This window comes from Tasmannia lanceolata, unplaced genomic scaffold (genome assembly GCF_043159265.1).
Source record: "Tasmannia lanceolata isolate RefF3 unplaced genomic scaffold, GAP_Taslan_0.1 ptg000007l, whole genome shotgun sequence".
In the NCBI taxonomy this organism is placed as follows: Eukaryota; Viridiplantae; Streptophyta; class Magnoliopsida; order Canellales; family Winteraceae; genus Tasmannia; species Tasmannia lanceolata.
Genome location: NW_027518684.1, coordinates 23,949,801 through 23,976,771, shown reverse-complemented (window position 1 = coordinate 23,976,771; position 26,971 = coordinate 23,949,801). Strand labels below are relative to the sequence as shown.

Here is a 26,971-nt window from a genome sequence, read left to right as displayed (position 1 = left end):
ATCCACGTGAGTGAGTGCAATGAGTTTTACAGAGTTTTGGCATTTTTCATAGCGACAATGTATTTGATGCTTGCATGGACCAACCTACCATTCCTCTTGCAACTAAGAAGATAGGTAGGACGTGGGTTCAAATCATGGGATACCTAAAGGTCTAATTTTCAAACCAATGCATCATTCCAAATTAGTAGGTGCAACCTTAACCGGGCTCACTGATCACTCAACCTTTCGGACGAATTGCTTTTCTATTTCTGACTTTAACAGTTGGAAGTTGTTGTATGTCCGAGTCTTTAGAATTTAGTCCATGTGGCATTTTGGAGTTTTATAAATACACGAGAGAGGGAGAGAGAGATATTGTTGGCGTGTTTTTCAACTCTTGGGAAAAAGAAGGGCGGCGCAGGTGGGGATGGAGGCGCCACTGATAAACAGAGCCGGAATGATGGTGCCGACGGGAGACTACTGGCCGGTGAAAAGATTTTCCGATGCGATGGGAGTGTTCATGAAGGAATCTCGGAAGCTGTGGGCCATAGCCACTCCGATCGTGTTCAACATGCTCTGCATCTACGGCCTAAATTCAACGACACAGATCTTTGTGGGCCATATCGGAAATCTCGAGCTCGCTGCCTCCTCTCTCGGCCTCTCTGTCATCTCCACTTTCTCCTTCGGATTCCTGGTCAGACTCTTCTCCATCCTCTCCCGTTTCGGTTTTCCGATTTTACTGTTTCGCCCGTGTTTTGTGTCAACTGTTTTTTTACTATACCCTGGAATTTTCTGGAAAAGTTTGGAAATTTTTTTTTTTTTTTCCAGAATTTCCTGATTTTCCATGGATTGATGACACTGAAATAAGTAACTTGAACCACTGACAGCTTGGACCTTCAATTTATAATGATATCCCACTAAAAAAGCCTTGATCATATCAATTCCCTCTAAATCTTGGACATGTTTTTCCTGCAATCCAAACAGGGCCAAGTTCGTCATAAAATCAATCTCTCTCTCTCCCCGTCTTTATTTCTTTCTTGTGAGTTTTGCTAGTAGAAGCTCCGATGTGTTCAGGCTGACGGTGACAGAATCCGGGGTGGGTCCCTGACGACCACTTTCACACCCACGTCAGATTATGGACCAACGATAGAAAGAACAATAAGAAATGGCGGAGGTATAATCAGGTTTACCAGGACCAATGTATGGGTTCTTTCTTTGATATCTGGGTGGGTGAGTTGGGGGCAGAGGATAGGGGGAGGGATAGGGCGTCCAACACCTCTTCCCTTTCTTGATTAAAGTTGGAAAACCTTACTAACGGTATGAAGCTTCCTCTAATGGCCTCCTTTTTTTAGAGTCGTTCATTTTCTTAGGCTGGATCGGGATCATTTTCTCTTAGGGACTTAATGGCGTATTTATACTTTGATCTTGCATGCAAATTCTTTTCATGGGGCGCCACGTGGACCTTTTCATCATTTCAGAGAGAACCTTCTTATGTTGGATTGGGTTCCCCCGCTGGTTCGACGGCGCGCGTGACTTTGTTATGTAATCTTGCCCATAATCGTGATGATGAAGTTTTTGGAGGCGGAGAGGTGACACGTGGCTAGATCACGTGGTCTTACCGTGTATTAATGTCTTTCCTAATCATGATTAGATTCCTCTGCCGCAAGGGTGACACGTGGTGAGATCCAACGGTCCCGCCGTATTTATGCTCTATCATAATACCCCGTACTCCTTTGGTCCATTGGTCCATTGAATGGACCAAGGGAGTAAGTTCATTTATCCGGTTAAAGAATATCGTGACGAGGGCATTTATGGGAGCCTTGGAATGCGAGGGGATGTGCTGTTTCGTTCGGTGGTTCCTTCCCGAGGAATCGTAGTGCAATTATGTGGCGCCGGTTGGTCGTTCAATTGGAAGGGGACATACATAGGGTGAGTCGCTTCGTTTCCTAACCCAAGGGTTTCTCTTTGGGTTTTTAAAGGAAGGTTTTTCCGCCTTGCTCTTTACGAGCCTTCTTTTGTTTTCCCGCTTTTGTTTGACAACATGCCCAAATCCTTTGCCGGCTCTTCTTCGCGGGTCAAGGGCAAGGCCCCCCTCTCTCAGGAGTCTTCGAGTGACCCTGACTTGTATTCTCACTCGGAGGAAGACCTCATGGCCCATCAAAAGAAGGCCAGGAGGGATCTGGGCCCTCCTCCGGGCTTTCCTCCTCTCCGCCTTTCTCCCTTGCCTCGCAAGGACAAACCTTCTCGTTCTTATGCTGCTAAGAAATGGTCTTTTTTCTCCAAGGTCTATCGGCAGGGGATAGAATTGTGCGACCGCGTCTTGAAGAGGGACAGGGAGATTGAGGATTTGAAGCGGAGAAACGAGGAGCTGCAAAGGAAGGTTCACGCTCTTAACGAGTAGTTGCTCGACTATGAGGTGGATCCCCTGCTGGAGAGCTCCTAGGAGGAGGAGGATTCCCTAGAAGAGAAATCTCTCCCTAGTCGTTCGGACTGATTTGGGGAGGGGGACCGATGGTCAGTTCCTCAGGGGCCAGGCTTCCTCTTCTTCTCTTTTCTTTTTTTTTTGTTGGGGGGTCCTTGGGGCCCGGGCCTGCGTGCCCTATCTTCCTATTTCTTTCCCCCTTCTTTTTTTGTAGGTCCGCGGGCCAGACTTTTTGTACTTCTGACGTGTTTCTTATGATTCCTTTCCCATCTGCGTGGTAGTTGAGTTTATCTGAGCGTAGTGGTAGTAGTAAGGCCGGACCCTTGTGCTGGGTTCCAAGCCTTTTCTGTTTAATCTAGCCATTTTTTCATTTGAGTGGAGTTGTAGTGGTAATGCTGGACCCTTGTGCTAGGTTCCGAGCCTTTTCCCCCTGTACTTGGTATTTTTCATTTGGTGGAATTGTAGTGGTAATGCCGGACCCTTGTGCTAGGTTTCGAGCTTTTTTCCACTGTACTTGGTATTTTCCATCTGGCGGAATTGTAGTGGTAATGCCGGACCCTTGTGCTGGGTTCCGAGCATTTTCCCACTGTACTTGGTATTTTCCATCTGGTGGAATTGTAGTGGTAATGCCGGACCCTTGCGCTGGGTTCTAGGCCTTTTCCCACTGTGGGTATAGCTGGGTGATTTAAAATCCGAGTCATTTTCAGAATTTTCATTAGGGACTATTTCGCCTTGTTTCTTCGTCTTCTTTGGGTGAGGTGGGTTTTCCTTCGAGGAGATTTTGTCCGTTGGCCAATCTTCTTCTCTTGCGTTCAATTCTTCTCTGGTTTTTGTCCTTCTTCATTATTTGCTCCGGTGAGTTCCATACCCTCTATTTCAACTGATTTCTGATTCTTTTTTGTTTGTTCTTCAACGATATCTGATACAACCGATTCCCAAAATCCACATAGTGAGTCAGTAGAAGTAGTGGAGAGTGACCAGCCAAGAAAAAGGAGACGGTTGGTAAAGGGCGGAGGCGGCGGTTCCCGAGATGACCAGATGCCCAGAGACTTGGAGGATAGCCCCGGGGTTTCTGGTTCGTCATCGGAGGCCGCTGCCTCTGAACCCTTTGCTTAGGCTCCTCCTACTTGCGAGGCGGAGATTAAGGATATAAGGGTCGGCGCTATTATCTGCCCTGCCCGGGTGGCGTCTTACAAGAGCTTTTTGGAAAAGGGGGCGGCGGAGAGGATTAAAAAGGAGTACCATATTCCTGATGATTACGGGATTATGATCCCTACTTCTAGGGATGGGGTGTGTGAGGGCGTCATGGAGGAGGAGGTGGCTTTTTATGTGGAGGCTTTTAGGGCAGGGGTTAGGTTCCCACTCTTGGGCATTATAGTCGAGGCCTTCGAGTTTGACCAGGTGGCCCCCTCCCAACTGGCACCCAACAGTTGGCGCACTCTTTTGGCTTTTGTGGCCAAGGTGGGCCTTCACAAGGTTCAGCCTACCCTCCATCTGCTTAGGAGTTGCGTTGCCCTTAGCCCTTTGGTAAAGGGTGAGGACAGCTGGTTGTACCTGGCCCAGCGTCCTCAGGTGAAGATTGCGGCGAACTTGCCTTCTTCCATTAAGAAGTCGAAGGAGGAGTATGTGTTCATAATCCCTCCATCGGATGCGGATTGAGGTTTTCCTAGGTCTTGGAGGCGCTCCAACGAGTGGATAAGGAAGTCCTCCCCAACGAGTCTGACTATAGCAAATTTGACCTGGAGAAGCTTGCTTCTAGGGAGGCTATTGATGTTTCCGAATTTAGATGGGAGGGGAATTTGAGGAAATATGGTCTGCTCCGCGGTATGGAAAGGAGGGCCCGCTGGACGGGTGAGGATGTGGGGAAGAGTTCCTCCAGTCTTCGTGGTGAGCCCCTCTCCTTGCTAATAGTTTTTTCTGGGTTTTTTCTTTCTTTGGTATTCTTTTCTGAGCTGTTTTTTTATATTCCCGGCGCCAGGTATGTCTTCCTCCGAGGACGTCGCTAAAGGAAAGGGGGTCATGGTGGAGGCAACGAAGGGTCGATCCGGTCGGCCGAAGATTCCGTCCAATTTCATGGCTGCTGCCAGAAAAGACCGGTTGGCTGCCAGGCCTCCCGGGTCCACGCCATCCAGCTCCTCTGGCCGCTCGGTGGGGAAAAAAGATATGACAAGACTTCCTCCTAAGGAATTGGAGCCTCCTGCCAATAGGGTAGTTCCCCTTCGCGCCACTCAAGGAAAGGCTGGTCGGCCGGTCCATGCTTCGACCGCATTTGTTGAGGACAGTCCCAGTCGGCTTGAGGGGTCGGGCATGACTAATCTACTCTTGGACAGAATGGAGGTCCCTGCGCAGTGTTACGAGATGCAATGAGAGGTGTTCAAGCCGGAGTGGAAGATTGGTGTTGAGGACGGTGTCCTTTCAAACCCACGGGTTGGGGTAGAGTTGGGGCTAATGACGACCCTCCCTGGTGATGAGGCCGAGTTGGAGAATTTTCCCCGCATGGCACTGGGGGCTCGGTACCTTCATTCTATATCTTGCGTAAGTATTGTTTGGTTGACTTTCGTTTTCTTGGTTGTCTTGAGATTGTGCGTGGCGAATTACTGATGGTTCGTTTGTGGTGAGACCTCGCAGGCTCAAAGTTATGTCAGGAAGATGCTGCAGTACATGATCGAGGATGAGTCCGAGATGAGTACTTTCGAAAAGTGTATCCATAAGTTGGGCGAGGGTCTCGAGAAGGCCCAAGCCGAGAGGGCGGCGCTTGATGACAGTGTCAAGGACCTTCGGGGGCAGCTCCAGATGTCTGAGCAGAGGAGGGACAGGGCGGAGAGTAATTTGTTGGTAACCCGACAGACGCATGCTGAGGAGCTGGCAAAGGCATGGGAGGAATGGCGAGATTCTGAGGAGTTCTTAAAGGCCGCGGCTGCGTTTAGCATCGATGTTGAAATAGAGGCTTTCATCGAGTGCCGGCAGCGCGTTCGTGATGTCTATCCTTCTTTCCCTTTGGAGAGGTTGATGCATGATGCCGAGGAGACCGTCCCGGAGGACCTCCCTCAGGGGACGGTAGATGCTGGGGAGCCGGTTAAGGATTTGCCGGCTGCTCCAAATGCCTCTACCGACGCTGAGGCTCCCGTAGGAGGCCAGCAAGGTGGTGAACGCAACCACTTTTGAATTTTTGGCGAACCTTGTTTCTTTAAGACCTTGTTTGAGGTCGTTGTGTTGGGTATGTAATAACTCTTTAAACTCTCTCTTTTTCCTCCATTCTCCCCCTCTCCCCTTTTTTCTTTGTAAGGACCTGGGAAAGGAAGGCTCGCATGCCTCCCGCATATTTTATGTGATACTGTGTAGGGTGGTTGAGCCTTTTATGGGTTTCTTCTTGATGGAATATTTATTGATTTTTGATTTCGCAGGTAGGAATACCTCTAGTGCGCCCTTGCAGGGCGTCACTTCAGGGTATCTCGTTTGTGGAAGGGCCATCTTCCTCTCGAGTGATCAGCTCGGAGTTGATGGGCCCTGCCGTGCCTGCCCTTTACAAAGGACATGTCTTTTTTCTCATGGTGAGCGTTTTAGGGTATTTTCGGGGGGATCAACCTAGATGATACCTCTGTCCTGTTCCCTGTGTTCTTTCAGTCCTGTATATGTCATAGGCTAGAAAGTGGAGATGCACATAGTTTTGGAGGGAACGCTATTTCATTGATCGCAAAAGGAAATACATAGCTTTGCGCTGAAAATAACAAAAAGAGAGACAAACAAACAGTCACACATAACTACTTAAAAGAAAACAAAGTTCTTACCCTTCCTTTTTACTGATAAAACTTTCGGAGGTTGTCCATCCAGCTTCGAGGGCGGAGTGCTCGAGTGACCTTGTACGGTCCTTCCCACTTTGGTGCGAGCTTTCCGGAGTTTCGGGGGTCGGATACCTCTGATCGTCGTAATACCAGATCCCCGAGTTTCACCGAGCGCTTTTTCACACGGGAGTTGTAGTATCGCGCCACCCTCTGTTGGTAGGAGGCGATTCAGAAACTAGCCCGTTCTCTTTTTTCCAGGATAAGGTCGAGAGTGTTCCGGAGGAGCTCGGAGTTCTCATGCCCGTCGTAGTTTTCTGTGCGGAAAGTGGAGAGACCAATTTCCACTGGGATGACGTCTTCGACCCCGAAGGTTAAGCTAAAGGGGGATTCTCCTGTCGCGGCCCGAGGTGTTGTTCGGTAGGCCCAGAGGACATTGGGCAGCGTCTCTGCCCAGCACTTCCCTGCTTCTCCCAACCGCTTCTTGAGACTCTGGAGCAAGATCCTGTTGGTTACTTCCACTTGTCCGTTAGCCTGATGGTGTGCTACAGAGGCGAATCGGTGTTCGATGCTCAGATTATCACAAAACTTGCAAAATTCAGCACTTGCGTCCGTTGTCCGTCACGAGAACCTTTGGGATGCCGAAGTGACAGACTATGTCATGATAGAAAATTTTTCTGTTGCCTTGGAGTTTGGCCTTGCCACAACTTTGACCTTGACCCACTTGGTGAAATAATCGATGCGACGTACAACATTGTATGCCCTCCCAGGGCTTTTGGGAATGGGCCGACCAGGTCCATGCCCCACATGGCGAAGGGCAGCGGCCCTGCTACTGAGGTATAGGGGTGGCCGGGGGGGGTGGGGGTGGCGAATCTCTGGCATGGGCCGCACTTTCTGACGAATTCCTGGGCGTCTCTGAGGATCGTAGACCAAAAATAGCCGTGTCTTATGATTTTCTGGGCCAGAGTTCTCCCGCCTCTGTGGTCTCCGCAGATCCCCTCGTGCACCTCTCGTAATGCATTTTCTGACTCAAAGGGTACTAGGCATCGGAGGTATGGCCAAGTGTATGACTGTTTGTATAACTTGGACCCGTGGAGCACGTAGTGGGCGGCCTTTGCGATTACTCTCCGAGTTCCAATTTGTCATCAGGCAGTATTCCGTCTTTCAGGTACCGTACTATGGGATCCATCCAGTTTGGCCCTGCTGGGATTTCCAAGACTTGCTTTTCATCATTGCTGGGGTGAAGCAGTATCTCTGTGTACACGGAGCCGAAGTCATGGGTTTCTTCAGACGCCATTCTGGAGAGGGCGTCCGCGCGATCGTTCATGCCTCGCGGCACCTGAGGACCTCGACTTCCCCCATTCCGTCCAGCTTTTCTCTTACTTTCTGGAGGTATCTTTTTATCCTGAGTTCCTTGGCTTCGTAGGTCCCATTTACTTGCTCCACCACCAGTTGTGAATCACTGTAGACTTTTAATTTCTTTGTGCCCAGTTCCGCGGCTAGGCTCAACCTTGCCAATAAGGCCTCATATTCAGCCTCGTTATTGGAGGCTTTGAAGTCTAGTCGTAGGGCGTATTCTGTTACGAATTCATCTGGGCACTGGAGGACCACTCCTGCCCCGCACCCTCCTTTGCTTTCTGAACCGTCCACATGCAGGATCCAATGGACCTTATTGTCATCTTCGCGTGGTCTGGGCCCATCGCGCTTGTCTCCATGGGCCGATTGCTCGGCGGGGGCCCCGGTTTCATCCGCCAGCGTCGGTCCCGTTGCGGGGGCGGTGAATTCCACTATAAAATTAGCGAGGAGTTGGGATTTGATGGCCGGCCTTGGTCGGACTTGTATGTCAAATTCCCCCAACTCGACGGCCCAGCTTACCATTCTTCCCGAGGTCTCTGGTTTTTGTAGGATTTTTCTCAATGGTTGGTCTGTCAAGAGTATTATGGGGTGGGCCTGGAAGTAGGGGCGGAGCTTCCGGGCAGCGGTGACGACGGCGAAGGCGAACTTCTCTATGTCCAGGTACCGGACCTCCGCACCATGGAGGATCCTTCTCACATAGTACACCTGATGTTCCCGCTTGTCTCTCTGCTGAACTAGTACCGCGCTTACCTCCGTAGGACTGACAACCAAATATAAGAAGAGCTCTTCCAGGGGCTCGGGCTTGGTCAGCACTGGCGGTGTTGGAGGTACTGCTTTTAGGCGACGAAAGCTTCTTGGCAGGCCGGGGTTCATTCAAACTCTCGTATGTAAGAATCTTTAGTTGCTTAAAGAATGGCTGACACTTTTCAGCCGATCTAGACATGAAGCGGTCGGGCAGCGACCCGTCCAGCGAGCCGCTGCACCTCTACCGCCGTTGCCGGGGGTTCCATGTTTAGGATGGTTTGGATCTTTTCAGGGTTGGCCTCGATGCCTCTTTGACTAACCATGAAGCCTAAGAATTTCCCGGAGGTCACCCCAAAGGCACACTTTGCCGGGTTGAGTTTCATTTGGGCTCGCCGCAGAGTGTCGAAGGTTTCTTTGAGGTTAGAGATGTGCTTATGGGCTTCCAGGCTTTTTACCAACATGTCATCCATGTATACTTCCACGTTTCTGCCTATTTGCTTCCGGAACAGCTTATTCACGAGCCGTTGGTACGTGGCCCCCACGTTTTTCAACCCGAAGGGCATGACAACATAACAGTAGACGCCCTGGTCTGTGATGAACGTTGTTTTTGGAATATCTGGCTCGTGCATCTTTATCTGGTTGTAGCCGGAGAAAGTGTCTAGGAAGGTGAGGTGCTCGTGCCGGGAAGTGGCATTGATGAGCTAGTCTATTCGTGGCAGGGGGTAGGGGTCTTTCGGGCAGGCTCGGTTCAGATCAGTAAAGTCTATACAGGCCCGCCAACCTCCATTGGCTTTCTTGACCATGACTACGTTGGACAGCCACTCGGCATACCAGATTTCTCTGATGAATCCGGCTTGTAGCAGTTTTTCCACTTTAGCTTTGATGTGAGTTTGTCGTTCTGTCGCGAAGTTTTTCTTCTTTTGTCGGACGGGCTTGAGGGTCGGATTTACATTCAACCGGTGAACTGCAATCTCCGCGGGTATGCCGGGCATGTCCGAAGCAGACCGCGCGAATACATCTTTGTTGGCTCTAAGGAAGCTAATCATTTGGTCCCGTAAGGTGCCTCTTAGTAGGGAGCCAATCCGGACCTCTCTCTGGCTGGTCCTCCGATATAGGGACGAAGTCTAGCTCCTCAATTGGCTCCCCTCTATCCGTGTGGGCTCGCTCTCGACGGTCTTCGCTTCCGATCGTGAAATTTTCAGCTGGGGCGTTGCTTCCTTTTAAGCTTGCTGCGTAGCACTGGCGTGCTGCCATCTGCTGTCCGCGTACTTCTTCTATTCCGGTCAGAGTGGGGAACTTCATTTAGAGGTGAGGGTAGAAACTACTGTTCCCAGGTCCCTCAGAGCTGGGCGTCATATGATGGCGCTATAAGTGAAAGGTATATCCACGACCAAGAAGGTGATAATAATGGTTTTTTGGAGGGGATATGTCCCGAAGGTGACGGGTAAGTCAATTTTGCCGCTGACCTGTACGGACGCCCCAGAAAACCCGTATATGGAATACTCTGCAGGCCCCAGCCTTCCCTCGCCCAATTTCATATCTTCGAAGGTTTCGAGGTGCAACACGTTGACGGAGCTCCCCGTGTCTACCAAGATCTTCCCTACATCGAAGTTGGCGATGATCAATCTGATAACTAGCGCATCGTCGTGCGGGACTTGTAGTCCGTTGTAGTCCTTGGTGGAGAAAGAGATGACCTGACCCTCTTGGGGAGGATCCGTCCGGGCCTTTTTAGAAGGAATTTCCAGGGAGAATACTCGCTCTGCGTACGCTCGTCGACCGACCGTTGTTGGCCCCCCCGCCGCAGGCCCTCCCGTGATGATGTTGATTTTTCCAACAATAGTGGGCAGCTGCTCGGGGGCCGGTGCCTGGCAAGGAGGTTCTTCTCTCTTGGGGGACCGGTGGTGCCGCGAGCGGTGGCAACGGCCTCGGGAGCGATGTACGCTGCGAGATCGGTGTCTGCTGCGGGACCGGTGTCGGCCTCTTGACCTGTCGGCAGGGGAAGAGTGGTGCGCTTCGTTCTGGTAGTGGGAGCGCTCTATTCGCGTGGGGCTCTTAAGGTACTGATCTAAATGACCTTCCTCGGCCAGTTTTTCTAATTGAAGTTTGAGATGGAAACAATGGTCGGTTTTGTGGCCGTGGTCCCTGTGGAAATCGCAAAACCTTCTGGTGGAGCGCTTCTTCGGGTCAGTACTCATTTTTTTGCGAGGGGTTAGGAGATCCTGATCTCTGATGGCGAACAAGACATGGGAGAGAGGGACCTTTAGGGGAGCATTTCCTAACCTTTCAAAGACGGGAATGGGGTTCCGGTTTGCCGGTCTTTCTTCGGCCCGCAGTTTCCCGGCCCCCCTACGATCTTCTTTCTTTCTTTCCTCATTGCAGGCCCGACTCCGTTCCCGTACGCATGCTTCTTCCGCTCGTATGAACTTGTTAGTTTTGGATTCGAGTTCATGTAGGTCCCGCAGTGGCTTGAGGGTGAGGTGTAGTTTGAGATTTTGGTCGGTGGTAGTGTGCTTCAGAGCTGTAACCACTATCTAGACGTCGATGTTGGAAAGTTGAGCCAACTCGGCGTTGAATTTCAGCATGAAGGCTCTCAAGGTTTCGTTCTTTCCTTGTCGGAGGGCCAAGAGGGCGTCCGCAGGATTGTGGCGGAGGCGATTGTTGGCGAACCTCGCGGTAAACTTCCTTCCGAATTCATGGAAGGATGTAATGGAGTCCGGCTCTAGACGCAGGTACCAATCGTTAGCAGTTTTTCTCAACAAGGAGGCAAAGGCTCTGTACATAAATCCATCCGACGTGCCTCGGAGCGCCATTACCCTCCTGAAAGTTTGGAGGAACTCGAAGGTGTCTATGGTCCCATCGTAACAACAGAATCGGGAGAGATCTATCCCTGTTTCCACGGAGGTTTTTAGGATCTCCGCGGTGAATTTGGACGCCATCTCTCTTTCCTATTCGTCCAGGATGTCGTGGGCATAAGGTTTTTTCATTTTTCGCTTAACTTCTCGGATCTGTCTCTGCAGATCAGCCAGTTGGTCCAGCCTTAGTAGTTGCGTTGAGGTAGCCACCTCCTCCGCCCGTACCAGAGGTAACTCTTGGAATCGAGTTGTCCGGGTAGGGAGGGCGTGGCTTTGGGTAACCTGTTTCCTGACATCTGGTTGACACTCCCCAGCTTGGGGAGGTAAAGGGCTGTTTGTCGAAAGGGAGGCGGCTCGGATCGGTGCGCGCCTTCGCCGATGGTGACATTCCTTGGGCGACTCCCCGCTGTCTTTTCGTAGGCTTCAGTCCGACCATGCGTTGCCGGGGCATTTCCGGAATTGGAGGCTTTGGTTGTGGAGGTAACCGTAGGAAGAGCTCCTGGTGAAGCTTATTGAACATTTCCATGGTAGGGACCATCTGTGGTGTGCTGGAGGCAGGCCGATGCTAGCCTGAGGCCTGCGAGTTCTGCTCTTGAGAATTAGAGACATGAGTTTGTGCACGTTGGGCTTGGGTCCTGGTCATTACTCCTATTTCTGGACCAACGGTATAAAGAACAACAAGAAATGACGGAGGTATAATTTGGTTTACCAGGACCGATGTACGGGTTCTTTCTCTGATATCTGGGTGGGTGAGTTGGGGGCAGAGTATAGAGGGAGGGATAGGGCGTCCAGCACCTCTTCCCTTTCTTGATTAAAGTTGGAAAACCTTACTAACGGTATGAAGCTTCCTCTAATGGCCTTCTTTTTTAGAGTCGTTCCTTTTCTTAGGCTGAATCGGGATCCTTTTCTCTTAGGGACTTAATGGCGTATTTATACTTTGATCTTGCATGCAAATCCTCTTCATGGGACGCCACATGGACCTTTTCATCATTTCAGAGAGAAAACCTTCTTTTGTTGGATTGGGTTGCCCCCTGGTTCGACGACCTGCTTGGCTTTGTAGTGTAATGTTGCCCATAATCGTGATGATGAAGTTTTTGGAGGCGGGGAGGTGACACGTGGCAAGATCTCGTGGTCTTACCGTGTATTAATGTCTTTCCTAATTATGATTAGATTCCTCTATCGCAAGGGTGACATGTGATGAGATCGAACGGTCCCGCCGTATTTATACCCTATCACAAGCTAAACTCTGGATTTTAGTCTTTAGAATCCCAATCTTTTCTGGCGTTTGGATACATGGATTTTATAATCCTGGATTGTAAATTCTTGGATTTAAAATCAAGATAAAACCTGGATTTTTATAAAATAAAACTTGGATGTTACTATCCTGAAATTGTACAATCTAAGTTTGATTACATGTAAAATCATGATTTCAGTTTATAAAAGCCAGGTTTTAGCTTGTAGATTATAAAATCCATGTATCCAGACAACCCTATCTTTTTGGGCCGACCCCTCTCTCTCTCTCTCTATCTCTCTCCACACCTTTATCTGGCAATTTGAGGTTTGACGTTTTTTTTTTGCTCTCTCCCAACTGGGCTTTCGTACTGCTCTCTCCCTACTTCATTTATTATGAATTAGTGGATTTTGGCAGCTTGTTAGGAATTGAAAGTTTGAGGCACCATAGAATTTCAGAACAATTACCAATGGGGGACAAAAATTAGGCGGAATTATCAACAGGACCCATGCTTTTCAGAAATTATCAACGAGGGACAAAAGAGGTCTTGTCATTAAAAGCTGGACGAAAATGCCCTTTCTTAACCAACACGTTTTGCCTTTCCACTTTTCCCTCTTCTCTCTTCTTTCCCTCTTTTTTTTACTTTTTCATTTTCAACTTTGTTTTTTTACCTTACCAGTCATCTTCTTCATCATTTAGCCACCATTAGAGGCGGGAAAGCTCGAAAACTTGAAACGTGAGTTCATTCCCATCTATCTCTCTACATCTAGGTTTTGTTTTTCATTTGTTTTAAGGTTTTGCATTTCTACTTCTCCCTTTCAATGGAGGATGAGGAAGATGAATCGTAGGGTAGAAAGAAACAAACGGTGAAAATGAACGAGTGAAAACAAACAGGAAGTAAAACCGTGTTCATAAGGGACTCGATAAGCTCATTTGGAATTTGGTAACCCCATTTTGATACTGGATAACCCCAACCCCAAAGACTTGAAAACCCCCTTCCAAAACTCTAGTACCCTCGACCAATTTTAAGGGACTTGATAAGCTCATTCGTAAATTGGTAACCCCATTTTGATATTAGATAACCCCAATCCCAAATACTTGAAAACCCCCTTCCAAAACTCTAGTACCCTCGGCCAATATTCAGGGACTTGATAAGCCCATTCGGAAATTGGTAATGCCATTTTGATACTTGATAATAGGGCTGGCAATTTCACCCGAAAAAGCGGGGATCCGCCCCGCCCCGCCCCGTTTGGGGAGGGGATTCCCCGATTTGAAAGGGGAAGGGGAAGGGGAAGGGGAAGGGGATGGAGTTGTCCCCGCCCCGCCCCGCTAATCAATGCCATTTTTTTGTAAATTTTTAAGTGGTTTTTTTTAAGGAAAACTACTAGAAACTCTGTGGATCGGCTACAAGATTCCCCCAAACATAAACTTAGCTTGTCTTTTCCTTTTAATTAGCTTCTGAGAGCATTTTGGGAACTATAATAACCTTTTCACAGATGTTGAAATAATGAAGACAAGCTGAGAGCCTGAGACGCTGAGTGTATGCAATTATCAAAAAATCGTAGTGCCAACAGAATTTTAGGGTTTGATTGCAGGTTTTAATTTTCAACAAGAAAAATTTAGCTACTAGAAATTTGTTTCATGTCAGCACTAGACTGAATTGCAGTTAAAGAAATAAGTCATTTGTTGATTTTGTTCTCTTCTCCATTCTCATTTCTCATGCTCATCTAGGGGTTAACATGCTATACAGAATGAACTAATGAACATTATTTTGCGTGTGTGAGCGCCCACTTATGGACTTTTAAAGTTCATTGTGACTACTGAAATAGTTACTTTTTGCACATTGGCTGCCTGTTAATGAAGGTAATCCTGGTGCTCATTTCCTATTTATCATTCCATAATTTATGCAGAAAATTGCTGAAAGATGAGGTCCTGTTGTTATTTATGTTTGTTGTCTCATCCATGCATTTCTGATTTTGTCCATCTGTTTGTTGATCACATGAATAGAATCATAGCATTAATCACAATATTGTCTGTAATGGACGTAGAAGAAAGAAGCTCTGTTTACTGGTTTGGTTGGGTTCCAAAGAGGGGACGGGGCGGGGATTTTGTCCCCGAAGGATGCGGGGAGGGGAAGGGGAAGGGGAAGGGGATTAGATATTCCCCGCGGGGAGGGGGATTCCCCACCATCCCCGCAGAGGGGAAGGGGAAGGGGAGGGGGAAAATTCCCCGCAGAGGGGAAGGGGAAGGGGACCCCAACATCCGGCCCCGACCCGCCCCGTTGCCACCCCTACTTGATAACCCCAATCCCAGAGACTTGAAAACCCCCTTCCAAAACTCCAGTACCCTCGGCCAATTTTCAAGGACTTGATAAGCCCATTCGGAAATTGGTAACCCCATTTTTTATACTAGATAACCCCAATCCCAGAGACTTGAAAACCCCCTTCCAAAACTCCAGTACTCTCGGCCAATCTTCAAGCACTTGATAAGCCCGTTCGAAAATTGGTAACCCCACTTTTGAGAGTTACTAACCCCCTTCCAGAGAGTTGATAAAGCCCTTCTGCTACAAAACCCCCTGCCTGTAGCAACTCTTCTAATGGTATTACAATTCTACTCATGATAGAAATAACAAAAGAAACGGATGTTGTTTTCATTAAATGTGATTCATGTATTTCATCCCAATTTGTGTAGTACAAAAAAATAATTTAAGTAAATCAAAAAATGTGTAACCATCCTTTCATGTATTACATCAACTTTTTCTCATACACAACCACTTGTCTTCCAAAAAAGTGAGTGAAGCCATCCATGCATTATCTCCAGAACACACCCTAAAATACAACCGCTTAAACTCTCAAGATAAATCAGAAACAGAGGAATGAAAAAAGAAAAAGAAAAAAGAAAAAGAAAATCTAGATACAGAGAGATAGATGGTAAGAACTCAACATTCAAGTTTTCAAGATTTGCCAGCAACAATGGTGGCTGAACAAGGAGGAAGTTGACTAGTAGGGTTAATAATCAAAAAGGTGATAATGGAAACGTAAAAAAAGTGGGAAGAAGGAAAAAACAAGGTCAAAACGTCTTGTAAATGCCAAAGGGCATTTTCGTCCAGCTTTTACTGACAAGACCTCTTTTGTCCCTCGTTGATAATTTTTGAAAAGCATGGGTCCTGTTGATAATTTCGCCTAGTGTTTGTCCTCCATTGGTAATTGCCTTAGAATTTCTCTTGTTTGAAATAGCTTTCAATATCTAACTTATAATAGTGTAAAACAAATAGGACAGTGCCAGTATTAAAAGATGGGGCTTCTGCAAAAAGAGTCTTCGGATATGGTGTTTTTGCTTGTATATTAGATAAATGTATCGACCTCAGATAGCTTATCTGAGTTAGCGAGTATAAATAGGGTGAGTACCTATGTTGTTTGGATTATTTTAGTTATTGATTCTATAACATAGATTGAGATATGGTGTTTCTAAGAAATCATCTCCATATGATCATGTTAACCCTTGATTTGTGGATGTTTAAAATGGACGGCTATAAAATGGGTCCATCTTGTGCTTGCGTAGATCAAAGGGTGAGGATGATGCTGTGAAGATGATTTCTTAGGAACACCTTATCTATGTTAGGTTTTATGGAATGAATGGTTTGGATGAGTCAAAGAGATAAGCTCATCTGAGGTCTCCATGAGATACAACGCCCCTTTTGTAAAAGGAGTCTTCTATTTGTTATATGTTAACTTATTTTCGTCTTTTTATAATTTAAAATAGAGTGCCTTAGTCGTCAACACTGAGCACAATGTGGCCAAACAAAATAACAAGGGATTTGCTAGTCACTTTTCTGATTTTGTCTTCATTCATGAGGTGGCTGCTTTCACAAGCAACAGGCCATCCCCAAAATGCCATCCGCATGGTCACTAGCAAATCCCAAATACCCTTTATTCCCAAACAACAAAACAAGTGCACTGCTCCCTGAAAATACAATGGGGCACACATTGTTTGGGTGATCAGACGACTCATTACTCATTAGTTAGGTCTCGAAGGAGAAAGGGTTTGCCCAAAAAAATCTTCTCCATGGGATGATCCTAATCTCCCGACCCGTGGAGGTGTTTACATTGTGCCGTCCATTTTAAACCTCTACGAATTGGAGGGTTAGGATCGTTCTATGAAGAATATTTTCTGGGCACACCCTATCTACGTCGGGGCCAACAAATGAATGGTTTGGATTAATTACCTAAAAAATGTGGGCCCCACTGTATTTTTGAGTTGCAATGGCATGCATGACCGCCCATTGTATAATTTCAAAACTATTTGTTTTACCAAGTACACATACTACAAGAGAGTGAGACTTCGGAGACGCAAAGATAAAGAAGGAAAGCACTTAGCCATTCGCGGCAAGGTCGATCTTCATTTCTAGATTTTAAAAATAGTTGAACTACTTGGATCAATTTCATCTCAAGATATATGAGTTTCCAAGGAAGGCTCATCATCACAACGGTCACGGTGCTTGCCTGTATGTATGATTATCAATGAGAAATTATATGATGGGTGGTCGTACAAACTTGTATTTTTCTAAAAGTACGGTCCATCCCACTCCATAGGATGATCCAAACCGTCCATTAGTTAGGCCACAACGTAAAATTGATCAGTTTTTTTAACATTAGTTCGTCTCCTCTTGCATTTGAAATGGGCAATTGAAGAATGCAATTCTAGAATATTATTTGAAGTAGTTCAACAAACTTGCTTATCTTTTTTCCATTTCAAAATGATTGTAGCTTGGCATGGGGAGTGCACTTGAGACACTGTGTGGACAGGCCTTTGGTGCCGGGCAGGTCCACATGCTCGGTATCTACATGCAACGTTCATGGATAATACTCTTCGTCTCTTGCATTATCATGAGCCCAATCTACATCTTTGCCACCCGTATCCTAAAGCTTATCGGGCAAGAGGCTGCGATCGCTGATCTTGCAGGGAAATTTTCTTTGTACATCCTCCCCAGGTTGTTCTCTCTAGCCTTAGTTTTTCCTACTCAAAAGTTCCTACAATCCCAAAGCAAGGTGTGGATATTATCATGTATTGGGTTCGCTACTCTAGTCATGCATGTGTTCATGCTTTGGATCTTCATCTATGTCTTTGAGTGGGGTTTGGGTGGTGCTGCTGCTGCATACGACATCTCAGGCTGGGTGCTGGCCCTGGCTCAAGTGACTTATGTAATGGGTTGGTGTAAAGATGGGTGGAAGGGGTTTTCTTGGTTGGCCTTCCGAGAAATGTGGGCCTTTGTTAGGCTCTCTCTTGCCTCTGCTGTCATGCTCTGCTTGGAAATTTGGTATATGACAACTCTGGTCATCCTCACAGGCCACCTGAGCAATGCTGAGATCGCCGTTGGCTCAATTTCGATCTGGTATGCTCATAGTCCTTGTCAGAAGGATTAAGTAATTATATACCCATATATAAGTTTTTATATGATGCCCGACCGTCAAGTGCCGTCAAAAAGGTGCTGCCCTTGATATTTGATCCAACAGCAGCCCACTTTTTTGGATCAAATATCAAGGGTGGTACTTTCGAAGTACCACCTTCACGCTAGAAACAGGGGTGGGGCCACATTGGAGGGGTGATCCTAAGCATTCATTTGACAGACCCCATCATGGATGGGGGGTGTATCAAAAATCAGCTCCGGCCACCTTGGAGGGGTGATCCTAAGCATTCATTTGACAGGCCCCATCATGGATGGGGGGTGTACCAAAAATCAGCTCCATTGGACCATCTTAAGGTGTCCATTTGTGAGGGAGAAAATGGACAGATACTATTTGTCCACAAATCTGCCCATTTTCACCCCACAAATGGACACCCTATGGTGATCCAATGGAGCTGATTTTTGGTGGACACCCTATCCATGAAAGGGCCCATCAAATGAATGCTTTGGATCCCCCCCAATGTGGCGCACCCTTGTTTCTGCACTCGAGCGCAGAAACCCTTCTCTCTCTCTCTCTCTCTATATATATATATATATATATATATATATATATATATATATATATATATATTATTGTAGTGTGTGAACATGTAGGAGGTAAATTAGTCTTTTTGGTCGATCTTCTAAAACCATGTTAGTGGGCATCATTGCGCGTCAAAACGTACTGAATTTGTAACGGTATTTTCTTTTCTTTTTTCTTTTTTTATTAGACCCATTTTTTGTCCAAAATATAAAGGATTAGGAATGTAGCTCAGAATTCATCCCCTTTACGTAAGATAGATGCTGCTTCAGTTTATGCTTTCACCATAACTAAGTTGCTTGCATTTCTTGTTGATTTCTGTTTCAGCATGAATATCAATGGGTGGGAAGGGATGGTGTTCGTTGGGGTCAATGCTGCTGCAAGGTAATGTTTCCAAACTACAAACTACAACCTCTGCATTAACTAATTGGTCATAGCATTTAGCATTGGTGGGAGAGACATGTGCAGGGACCTGGGTAGAACTCACCCTTAAAAGCTAGCCATAAAGGGAGGGTACCCAGGCCCTTATAAGCCCATCCACATCTCTTTACTTTTCCGATGTGGGATCTTTGCTTTTGCGTGGAACCCCTTCAACATGCCTATAGAGCCCATGTCTATAGTCGTGCTATGTTTCAGGGGCTGAACTCATGGTTCCCATGGTGCACAATAGGGATTTTTTATGGGCATGATGGCAGTGGTAGTGCACTATAGGGGTTTTTTGTTTATCTTATCTTTTAATTTATCCTCTGTTTTCCTGATTTGTTTTTGTTTCCTTTTCTTTTCATTTTTCAGCGTCCGTGTCTCTAACGAGCTTGGATCAGGGCACCCCAGAGGCACCAAGTATGCCTTCATCGTTGTACTCATACAATCACTCTGTATTGGGCTCTTTTTCATGGCCCTGATACTGATATTCAAAAACAAGTTTGCCATCATCTTCACAAGCAGCACAGAGATGCAACAAGCTGTCTCTCACCTTGCAAATCTTCTTGGTATTACCATGGTGCTCAATAGCATACAGCCAGTTATATCAGGTACTTGTTAAATTTACTTGGTTGATATAAGCTCACAAATATTGTTAGGGGGAATTTCTTAGCAAGGGAAAATCTTGGGATATATTATTATTATTTATTTGTTCAGGTTTATGTTGATAAAAGTGAGGTAAAATTATTTAAAAATATATAAAGAGGAATGCTAGACTCACAGGAGTCCTTGCAAAAAAAGGGTAGAAGGGCTCTCCCATTGGTTAATATCCATTTCTGACAATTATGATTGTAATTTTCTGTGCCAACATAAATGGACACTGACCAATGAGAGAGCCCTTCTACCGTTTTTTGGCATGGGCTCCTATGAGTTTAGCATTCCTCTTGTTGAGGTAGACTCACAGGAGCCCTTGCAAAAAAGGGGTAGAAGGGCTCTCCCATTGGTTAATATCCATTTCTGACGATTATTAACACCTTAAACATTATTCTGAAAGGGAGATGATATCCACAGTCACTTGTTTTAATAATGATACCCTCATTATTGTACACTTTTCTTCTTGTTAAGAGTGTGTTATAATCTACCACTAGATAATCAGATAAGTGTAAAATAATGAGATGTGTCATTATTAAAATAAGGCAGTGCAACTATAATCTGCCTTCCAGAAAATGGCACTAGCCTATAGTAGCTCTCATTCGATCCCGTTCATTACATCTATTGCATGCAAATGGATGCTTAGATAAAAACAAGCATGTTGGGGCCAATTAGATTAATGGTTTGAATTATGGTGACTTCACATTAGTGGGCCCCATCTCAAGGGGCCAATTAGGTTAATGGTTTGAATATAGAGGATCCATTACACAAACCTTTGTTTAGTATGCTTCGAGCAGTACTTGAAATTTTATTTATTTGATTCTTTGTTGCAGGTGTTGCTATTGGAGGTGGTTGGCAAAGTATAGTTGCTTATTTTAACTTGGGTTGTTGTTATATCTTTGGCCTTCCTCTTGGGTTCCTTATGGGATACACGCTTAATCTTGGAGTGGAGGTAACTTTCATTTTCTCATTGGTAATGCCACTTCTACGGTAATGATGCTCGGAATACACATACACCAAATAATCAATAAAAGCTCTCATCCCTATCATCTGTTTGAGGTAGCTCCTTGTTAGGTGGTGCACATAGCCACATAGACATATTGTTTTATGCATGTGTGTATTGTTAGAATATGTGGGATCTCACCGTTGGATTAGGTTGAGATCTCACCATTGGATTGTCTTCGTGGTAGATTAGGCAGGTAGATCAGAAGAGGTAACCTAGAATGATTAGGAAAAATCTATCTTTATCTCTTTCTATAATAACCCTACGTCTTTCTATATTTATCCCTCTGAGTATTTTATATAAACACACATTAGGGCTCTTTTAAACAGTGTTGTGGCTGTCAACTTCCCATTGTGGGAATGATTAGTTGTTTTTCCCATGGTTTCTGGAAACTCCCCTGTAAAGTGGGAAGCGTGCTTCCCCGAAGCAGGAAACATGATGCTTCCCTAAATTGGGGAAGCGTGTTTCCAATTCATGGGAAGCATGCTTCCCAAAATTGGGAAGTGAGTTTTCATTTCTTGGGAAGCATGTTTCCCAGTTTTGGTAAGCGAGTTTCCCAAATTTTTATTCTCTTTTTTGTTTGTTTGGGATATTTTTTTCTTCACTTTTCTACTTAAATTTTGCCATTCTTTTTTATTTTAAAATTTTCTATTAAATCAACAGTATTCATTATTGTGAAATTTGTTAATTGATTAATTATAAGAAGAAGAAGATGAAAAAGTGTGTATTTAAACTATCCTTTTTATTTTCCTCATATTCTTTATTTTTCTTTAATGATCCAATTCAGTAAAAACTTATCCATTTGTCCCACTTCATTTTTAGATTATAAGTAATGTTGATGTGTATATTTAATTTTATTCATTTGACAAGTGAAGTAATGTTAGTTAATTTCTCCATTTAAGCAAGTAATCATTTAATTATTTAAGTTAATTAAGAAAATTTTGTATTAACTTTAATATTTGATATTTTGATTAATTGTTGGGAATTGGATTCGTATTTAAATTAGTTGTTTTGGATGCTGTTAATATTTAATATTGGTTGAAATTTTGATTCATTTATGCTGGTTGGATTCGATTTTCTGGTCTTGTTTGAAAACTTGAATATACTTGCATTTAAATTTTATAAATATTAAAATATTAGGGGAGTGATAAATCGACTCCCATATATCTTAAATCGTCTTCCTATGTGTCTGTCTCTCTCCTCTTTCTCTCTTTAACCTAGAGGACAGAGAAAGACACATAGGGAGTCGATTTAAGATATTTGGGAGTCGATTTATCACTGCCCAAATATTATTGAAACTTCTTTCTAATTGTCACTAGTTCACATCCTTGGCGCTTCCGCAACCCTTGACGCTTCCTGCTTCCTCATCCCACACTGACAACTATGGTTTCGATCCTTTAGGATCACCAATCAGTACACATGTAGCTTGGGGGTACTTTCCCCTTGAGTAATTTGGAGAAGTTACCTTAAATTAGATAGAGAACTGACATTATAAAAATTGAAGTGGAGAAAAGTGCCATTATGAAATGTTTGTTGTTTGAATGCTTATTGATCCTAATTATTTGCAAATGATTTAGCACTTGAATGGTTAAGATTCATGCCAATTGATTTAGTTTCACGCCCCGAGCCAAGCCATAGGCCAGGCACGTGAGAACGCCACTTACCTGCAAGCAACCTCACAGACACGCAAGGCAATAATAACCAGAAAACCAAAATGGCAGAAATAATCAATTCACAGTCAAAATAATCATTGGTCCACAATTATCCAACCATAAGTCTCAAAAGTAACACCAACATCTAATATGGTTCTCACAACCCAGCCCCCAAAGAAAATAATTTTGGTACTACAAAGTTCCAATAATATTCACTAAGCTCCATTTGGTTGCCGAAATTTTTTTGGTTCTTGGGATTTTTGTGGAACAAAAAACTTCCTGGGAGATTGGTGGGAAAAAAAACTCCCTGGAAGTATCCCGGTAAAATAAAAATCCCATGTTTGGTTGACCGGACTATGGTGGGGAAAAAAATAATGCTTTTTTTGGTTGCTTGAACTGTTTGGAAGAAAAACAATTCTTCTGCAAGCTTATTTTTGGTTCCTGGGATTATTTTGGTTCCTGGGAGTATTTTTTTTTTCCTTCCTGGGTTTCGTGCGGGGTTATTGTGGTTCCTGGGATTATTTTGGGCCCAGCAACCAAATGTGGGTTTCCTGCGGAAATTCCACAAAAGTCCCAAGAATCAAAAAAATTCCGGCAACCAAACGGAGTAAAGAAATGAAATATAAAATTAGTAGGAAGAATCCTGCCGCACTCGTACTCCGAGCCTCCTGACTCCGTCTCAAGTCAACTCTCAGGATCTGAAAATGTTATCCGCAGTTAGCTTACGCCCATTACGTTTATATGAGGATCTGTGGTGGATCCATGCATGCCAAAAATAACAAAAGGCAACATATGCAGATGGTATAACCAACAGTAAATTCGGAAATCATCATGGTATAACAACAATACATATATACACATCATTGCAAAACAACAGTAATGTATATGCCCAAGTCATGGACTCACAGTCCTAAATATTCAATACGTTGGTTATACTGCACATGCCACTAGAGCAGGACGAAAACATCTCACGTGTTAGGTATACCGCACATGCCACTAGAGCACGACCAAAGCAAACTGTGAATATTGCCATCCAAATACTTGGGTATATCGCACATGCCACTAGAGCACGACCTAAGAAATCCACGTATTGGAAACATCTAGATACTGAGGTATACCGCACATGCCTCTAGGGCACGACCAAAGCAACCTGGAGTATCAGAAACATAATCACAACACAATCCCATGCATCACATAGCATGACATGAACCCACGCACATCATTATGCAATAGAACTATGCACAGCATGACATGGAAATTTCAATCCACGGCGATGATAAACACATCATATCAATAGGTCATGAAAACACATAAAAGGGCATGCCAGATCCTAGTTTAGGAACTTTGGGGTTCTAAACTATCAATATAGTTCAACATATTTCCAGTATCCAATCACCACTTGAAATACCAAAGGATCAGTATAGTTCAACAAATTTTCAACATCAAACCACCATTTGAAATACCAACAGGGTTATTTCGAAGGTACGAATCACTATAGATCCAACAGAAAACGTACCTCTAAGACAAAGTTCCAACCTCTTCGGAACTCGGACTCAATCACCTAGCATCAAATCATCACTCAAATAATCATGAACACACCCAATAGTGGCATACGTGACATCATAGAGATATGAAACACTCTTGATGCCTAATCTAGAAGGGAGCAGTAGACCGTCATAGGGTCCCCTTTAGTATTATGGAATTATCATCATTATAGGGCCTCTAAACATTTTTGGAACCATTTTTAACAAATTGAAGACATTTTTGGCATATCCGTAGAGTACAGGAGTGTCGATATCGGACGAGAAACGAGTAAGTTATGATTTTTCAAAGTTTCAGCTGCCAACGGGGAAAACCAGCGCACTGATGTCCGTGATATTTCTTGACGTCCGCGATTTTGCCTGATGTCCGTCTGATAACCAGCCCAATTTGGGTTTAGTTTGGCCGGACTTCGTCAATTTTGCCAGACGTCAGCCCCTCGGGGACTGGGTTTTCCCTCGAGACGCGATTTTCACCTATTTTGGCACTACAAAGGCTCTTACTCACCCATTTTACATCGGAATTGGGCGTGGCCAGACTCCTTGGAAAGGTTAGAGCGAAGAGCTTCCAAAGAGGCCGACAAACTTGCGGAATTCCATCGGAACTTTGCTGGAAAGAAGAAACGAAGGAAATCTTCCCTCTTGAAGACTCTTAACTCAACGAAACAAACATAATCAACATTAAAACGGAATTCTAAACTATTTCTTACATTGATCTGAGGTTTTCATCCTTCAAACTCGTCTCTTCACCTCCTTCCACACGACTTTGGCTCTCCCAGACGGCTTCCTCTCTTAGGTTTTGTGTTTTCTCTGCAAGATTTGCCCACCATTAGTATTTATACCAGTTTTTAGGAAGCCCTAATCACTAATTAATGAATGGACAAAAACACCCCCTTCTCTCAACCATAAGGGATGAATTTTTATAGGGGTATTTTGGAGTATTTCATTTAGTATTATAATGGCTTTAGAACAAATTTTTTGATATGTTTGAAAATTTGTACTAACATTTGAAAGTATTGGTACAAATACAATATGTCTCTAATTGAAGATTAAATTTATTGGTGATCCAACCCTTTTTGGTACAATTTATTCTAAAATATTTCTGCTGTTTATTTCATAATTATGTCATCTTGTTTTGTATCAGCTTCTCTTGCTATGAACTTTTTGCAGGGGACTGAAAAGGACAGATTAATAGTGAAAAAACACAATATGTTCTCTATGTTGGAGATTGAAAGCACACTGAAGATTCTAAAATTTAACAAAAAATTAACTGTGTGAAACAATAGTAGGACGTTGACTCAGACAGAAAAAGTAGGATCCACTGATCCAACCGAATAGGACCCAACTGAGTTAGGATTCAAATATTCTGGATCCGATCAAATTGAGTCTGTTGACAGCCCTAGTTGTGTCATTGGGATTGCTATCCACCCAAGCTATTCTAGTGCTATAGGAGTTTAATGATATAGATATTAGATTAACGGTTCGGATTGGTGAACAGATGATCAGAATACAGTGAAAATGAGTTACACTTTGATTATTTCCCTGGCATAAAGACTTCTCAATGATTCCTTTCCTCTTGTACTCAGAGTGATCAATTTCTTTATGTTTGTTCCTGAAGTATAAACAGTTCCATCTGTTCCGGAATAGCTTCCGTTAAAAGGCTTTTGCTTGCCTTTCACAACCTTTTTATACTAACTGGCTGTTATGCTATCCAGGGGATTTGGGCTGGAATGCTTTGTGGAACTGCACTCCAAACATTGATCCTTTTGGTAATCATATGGAAAACCAACTGGACTAAAGAGGTAAAATAATATCATATCTATTAATCACTTTTGAACGGAGAAAAGTTTTCCAAAACTGCAATGATCTCTTCGATCATTTTATACTTCTCTGATTAGCTATTGAATTTGTTGGGAATTGTACCAGCAAATGAGAAATGTATGAAATGAATAAAGAGTGCCAATATCAAAAGATGTGAGTGCGGGTATTAGCTCCTTAACTACATCATTTGGAAATTAAATGGAGCTACTTGCACTCTCAACTCCATCGAAACATGATTAATTGGACTGTCAACTCTGCAAAAATGTCTCAAAAAGAAAACTGAAGCAATATCTCTGGGTATTTGTAAAGAGAAAATCTTGACAGAAAGAGGGAGATTATATCGGCACTCCCTTGTTTTGATATTAACACTCCTCTATTGTAATCTTCATTAATTGGCTATTAATATCTTACTGGGAAATCTGCCAGCCAATAAGAAAATGCTCAAAATATTGTGTAAATATCATAATAAGTGATTTGATTATTAGCTCCCTAAAAATATTTTAGAGCAAGATTGTTAAAAATTTGATATTGCAGGCCGATCAGGCATCTGAACGGGTGCGGCTGTGGGGCGGATATTAGGCAATACCAATATTTGACAAGTCTAATATCCGGTAACACCAATATTTGGCAAGCCTATTTTGAGTATGTCAAACATGTACAGCCCATAATCATGGGATTTAATTGTATTCATTGTATATTCTTTTATGCTCTTTCCTACTTTGGAATCCTTTGTAATTCTATAAATGTATATACAAGTTATCAGTGAAAAGTACTGAAGGATCAATAATTCCTTTTTGTCATGGTATCAGAGCCACAAAGCTCTTGACATTTTCCTCTCCCTTCTTGGGTGTCACGGCTATACTCAATTCTGAGCAGCCACTCCTTTATATATTCCCTGCTATTACAAAATCTAAAACCCCTTTCACCTTGAATAGAGTTAGTGGTAGTTGTGTTGTTATGCCTGCATTAAGCATGCCCAATCATGTCATGACAAGAATAATTCTCTCATTTTCCATTCTTCCAATGTGAAATTTTCTTCCTGAAATAACCAAGTAGGGAAATTTCTTATCAGGAATAAAGCTAGGTGTTTGCAAAAGAGGGCTCATCTCACCGAAGGAATTGCATCAAGAAAGGGCCTTTCTTGTTACTTCTGCAGACCCTTTTTCTTGTCCCTGTAGAATCTGCCCCACCTTGCACAGTACTTGAAACCCCATCAAATAACCCTCAAAGCTGCCATCCTTCAATCACAAGAACTTCTCAAACCCTTGTTGCTGCAACCTTGATAGGTGCAGCCCATCTCCCTTTTCCTTTGGTCACGCATTGCCAATCCGCTACTGCCCATCCAAGAATTAGTGAAATCTCCAAGATATCTCATCGTCTCCTTCAGTGATCGCTTCATCATCGTTGACTGTCATTTCATTGTCCGCTTCTGCGATCGGTTCGTCATCCAGTTTCGACGGTCATTCCATCGTTAACCAATGCCTAACCAAGCAGGTACTTCACAACCAGAGACAACTCTCTCAGGTACATCTCTCAGCCTGG

The 26,971-nt window shown here is 44.3% G+C and overlaps 1 protein-coding gene across 5 annotated transcripts in view; it reads left to right on the top strand.

Annotated features, from left to right (window-relative positions):
• The first annotated feature begins 287 nt into the window (after nt 1-287).
• Nucleotides 288-26,971, top strand: part of LOC143882318 (protein DETOXIFICATION 35-like) — a 124,981-nt gene continuing 98,297 nt past the window's right edge. Inside the window, exons 1-8 of one of the 5 annotated variants that reach the window (XR_013252169.1) lie at nt 335-670; nt 17,127-17,752; nt 18,672-18,728; nt 19,137-19,375; nt 20,249-20,367; nt 25,324-25,410; nt 25,964-26,071; nt 26,502-26,953. Coding sequence is in view for 3 of the 5 variants with exons in the window: in XM_077385856.1 (XP_077241971.1) it covers nt 404-670; nt 17,127-17,752; nt 18,672-18,728; nt 19,137-19,375; nt 20,249-20,367; nt 25,324-25,410; nt 25,964-26,008 (1,440 nt within the window). In the remaining 2 variants the exon portion in view is untranslated. Of the gene's footprint in view, nt 671-17,126; nt 17,753-18,671; nt 18,729-19,136; nt 19,376-20,248; nt 20,368-25,323; nt 25,411-25,963; nt 26,230-26,501; nt 26,954-26,971 lie in introns of those variants that run through there. The other 4 variants (XR_013252170.1, XM_077385856.1, XM_077385853.1 and 1 more) reach the window with 4 other exon arrangements.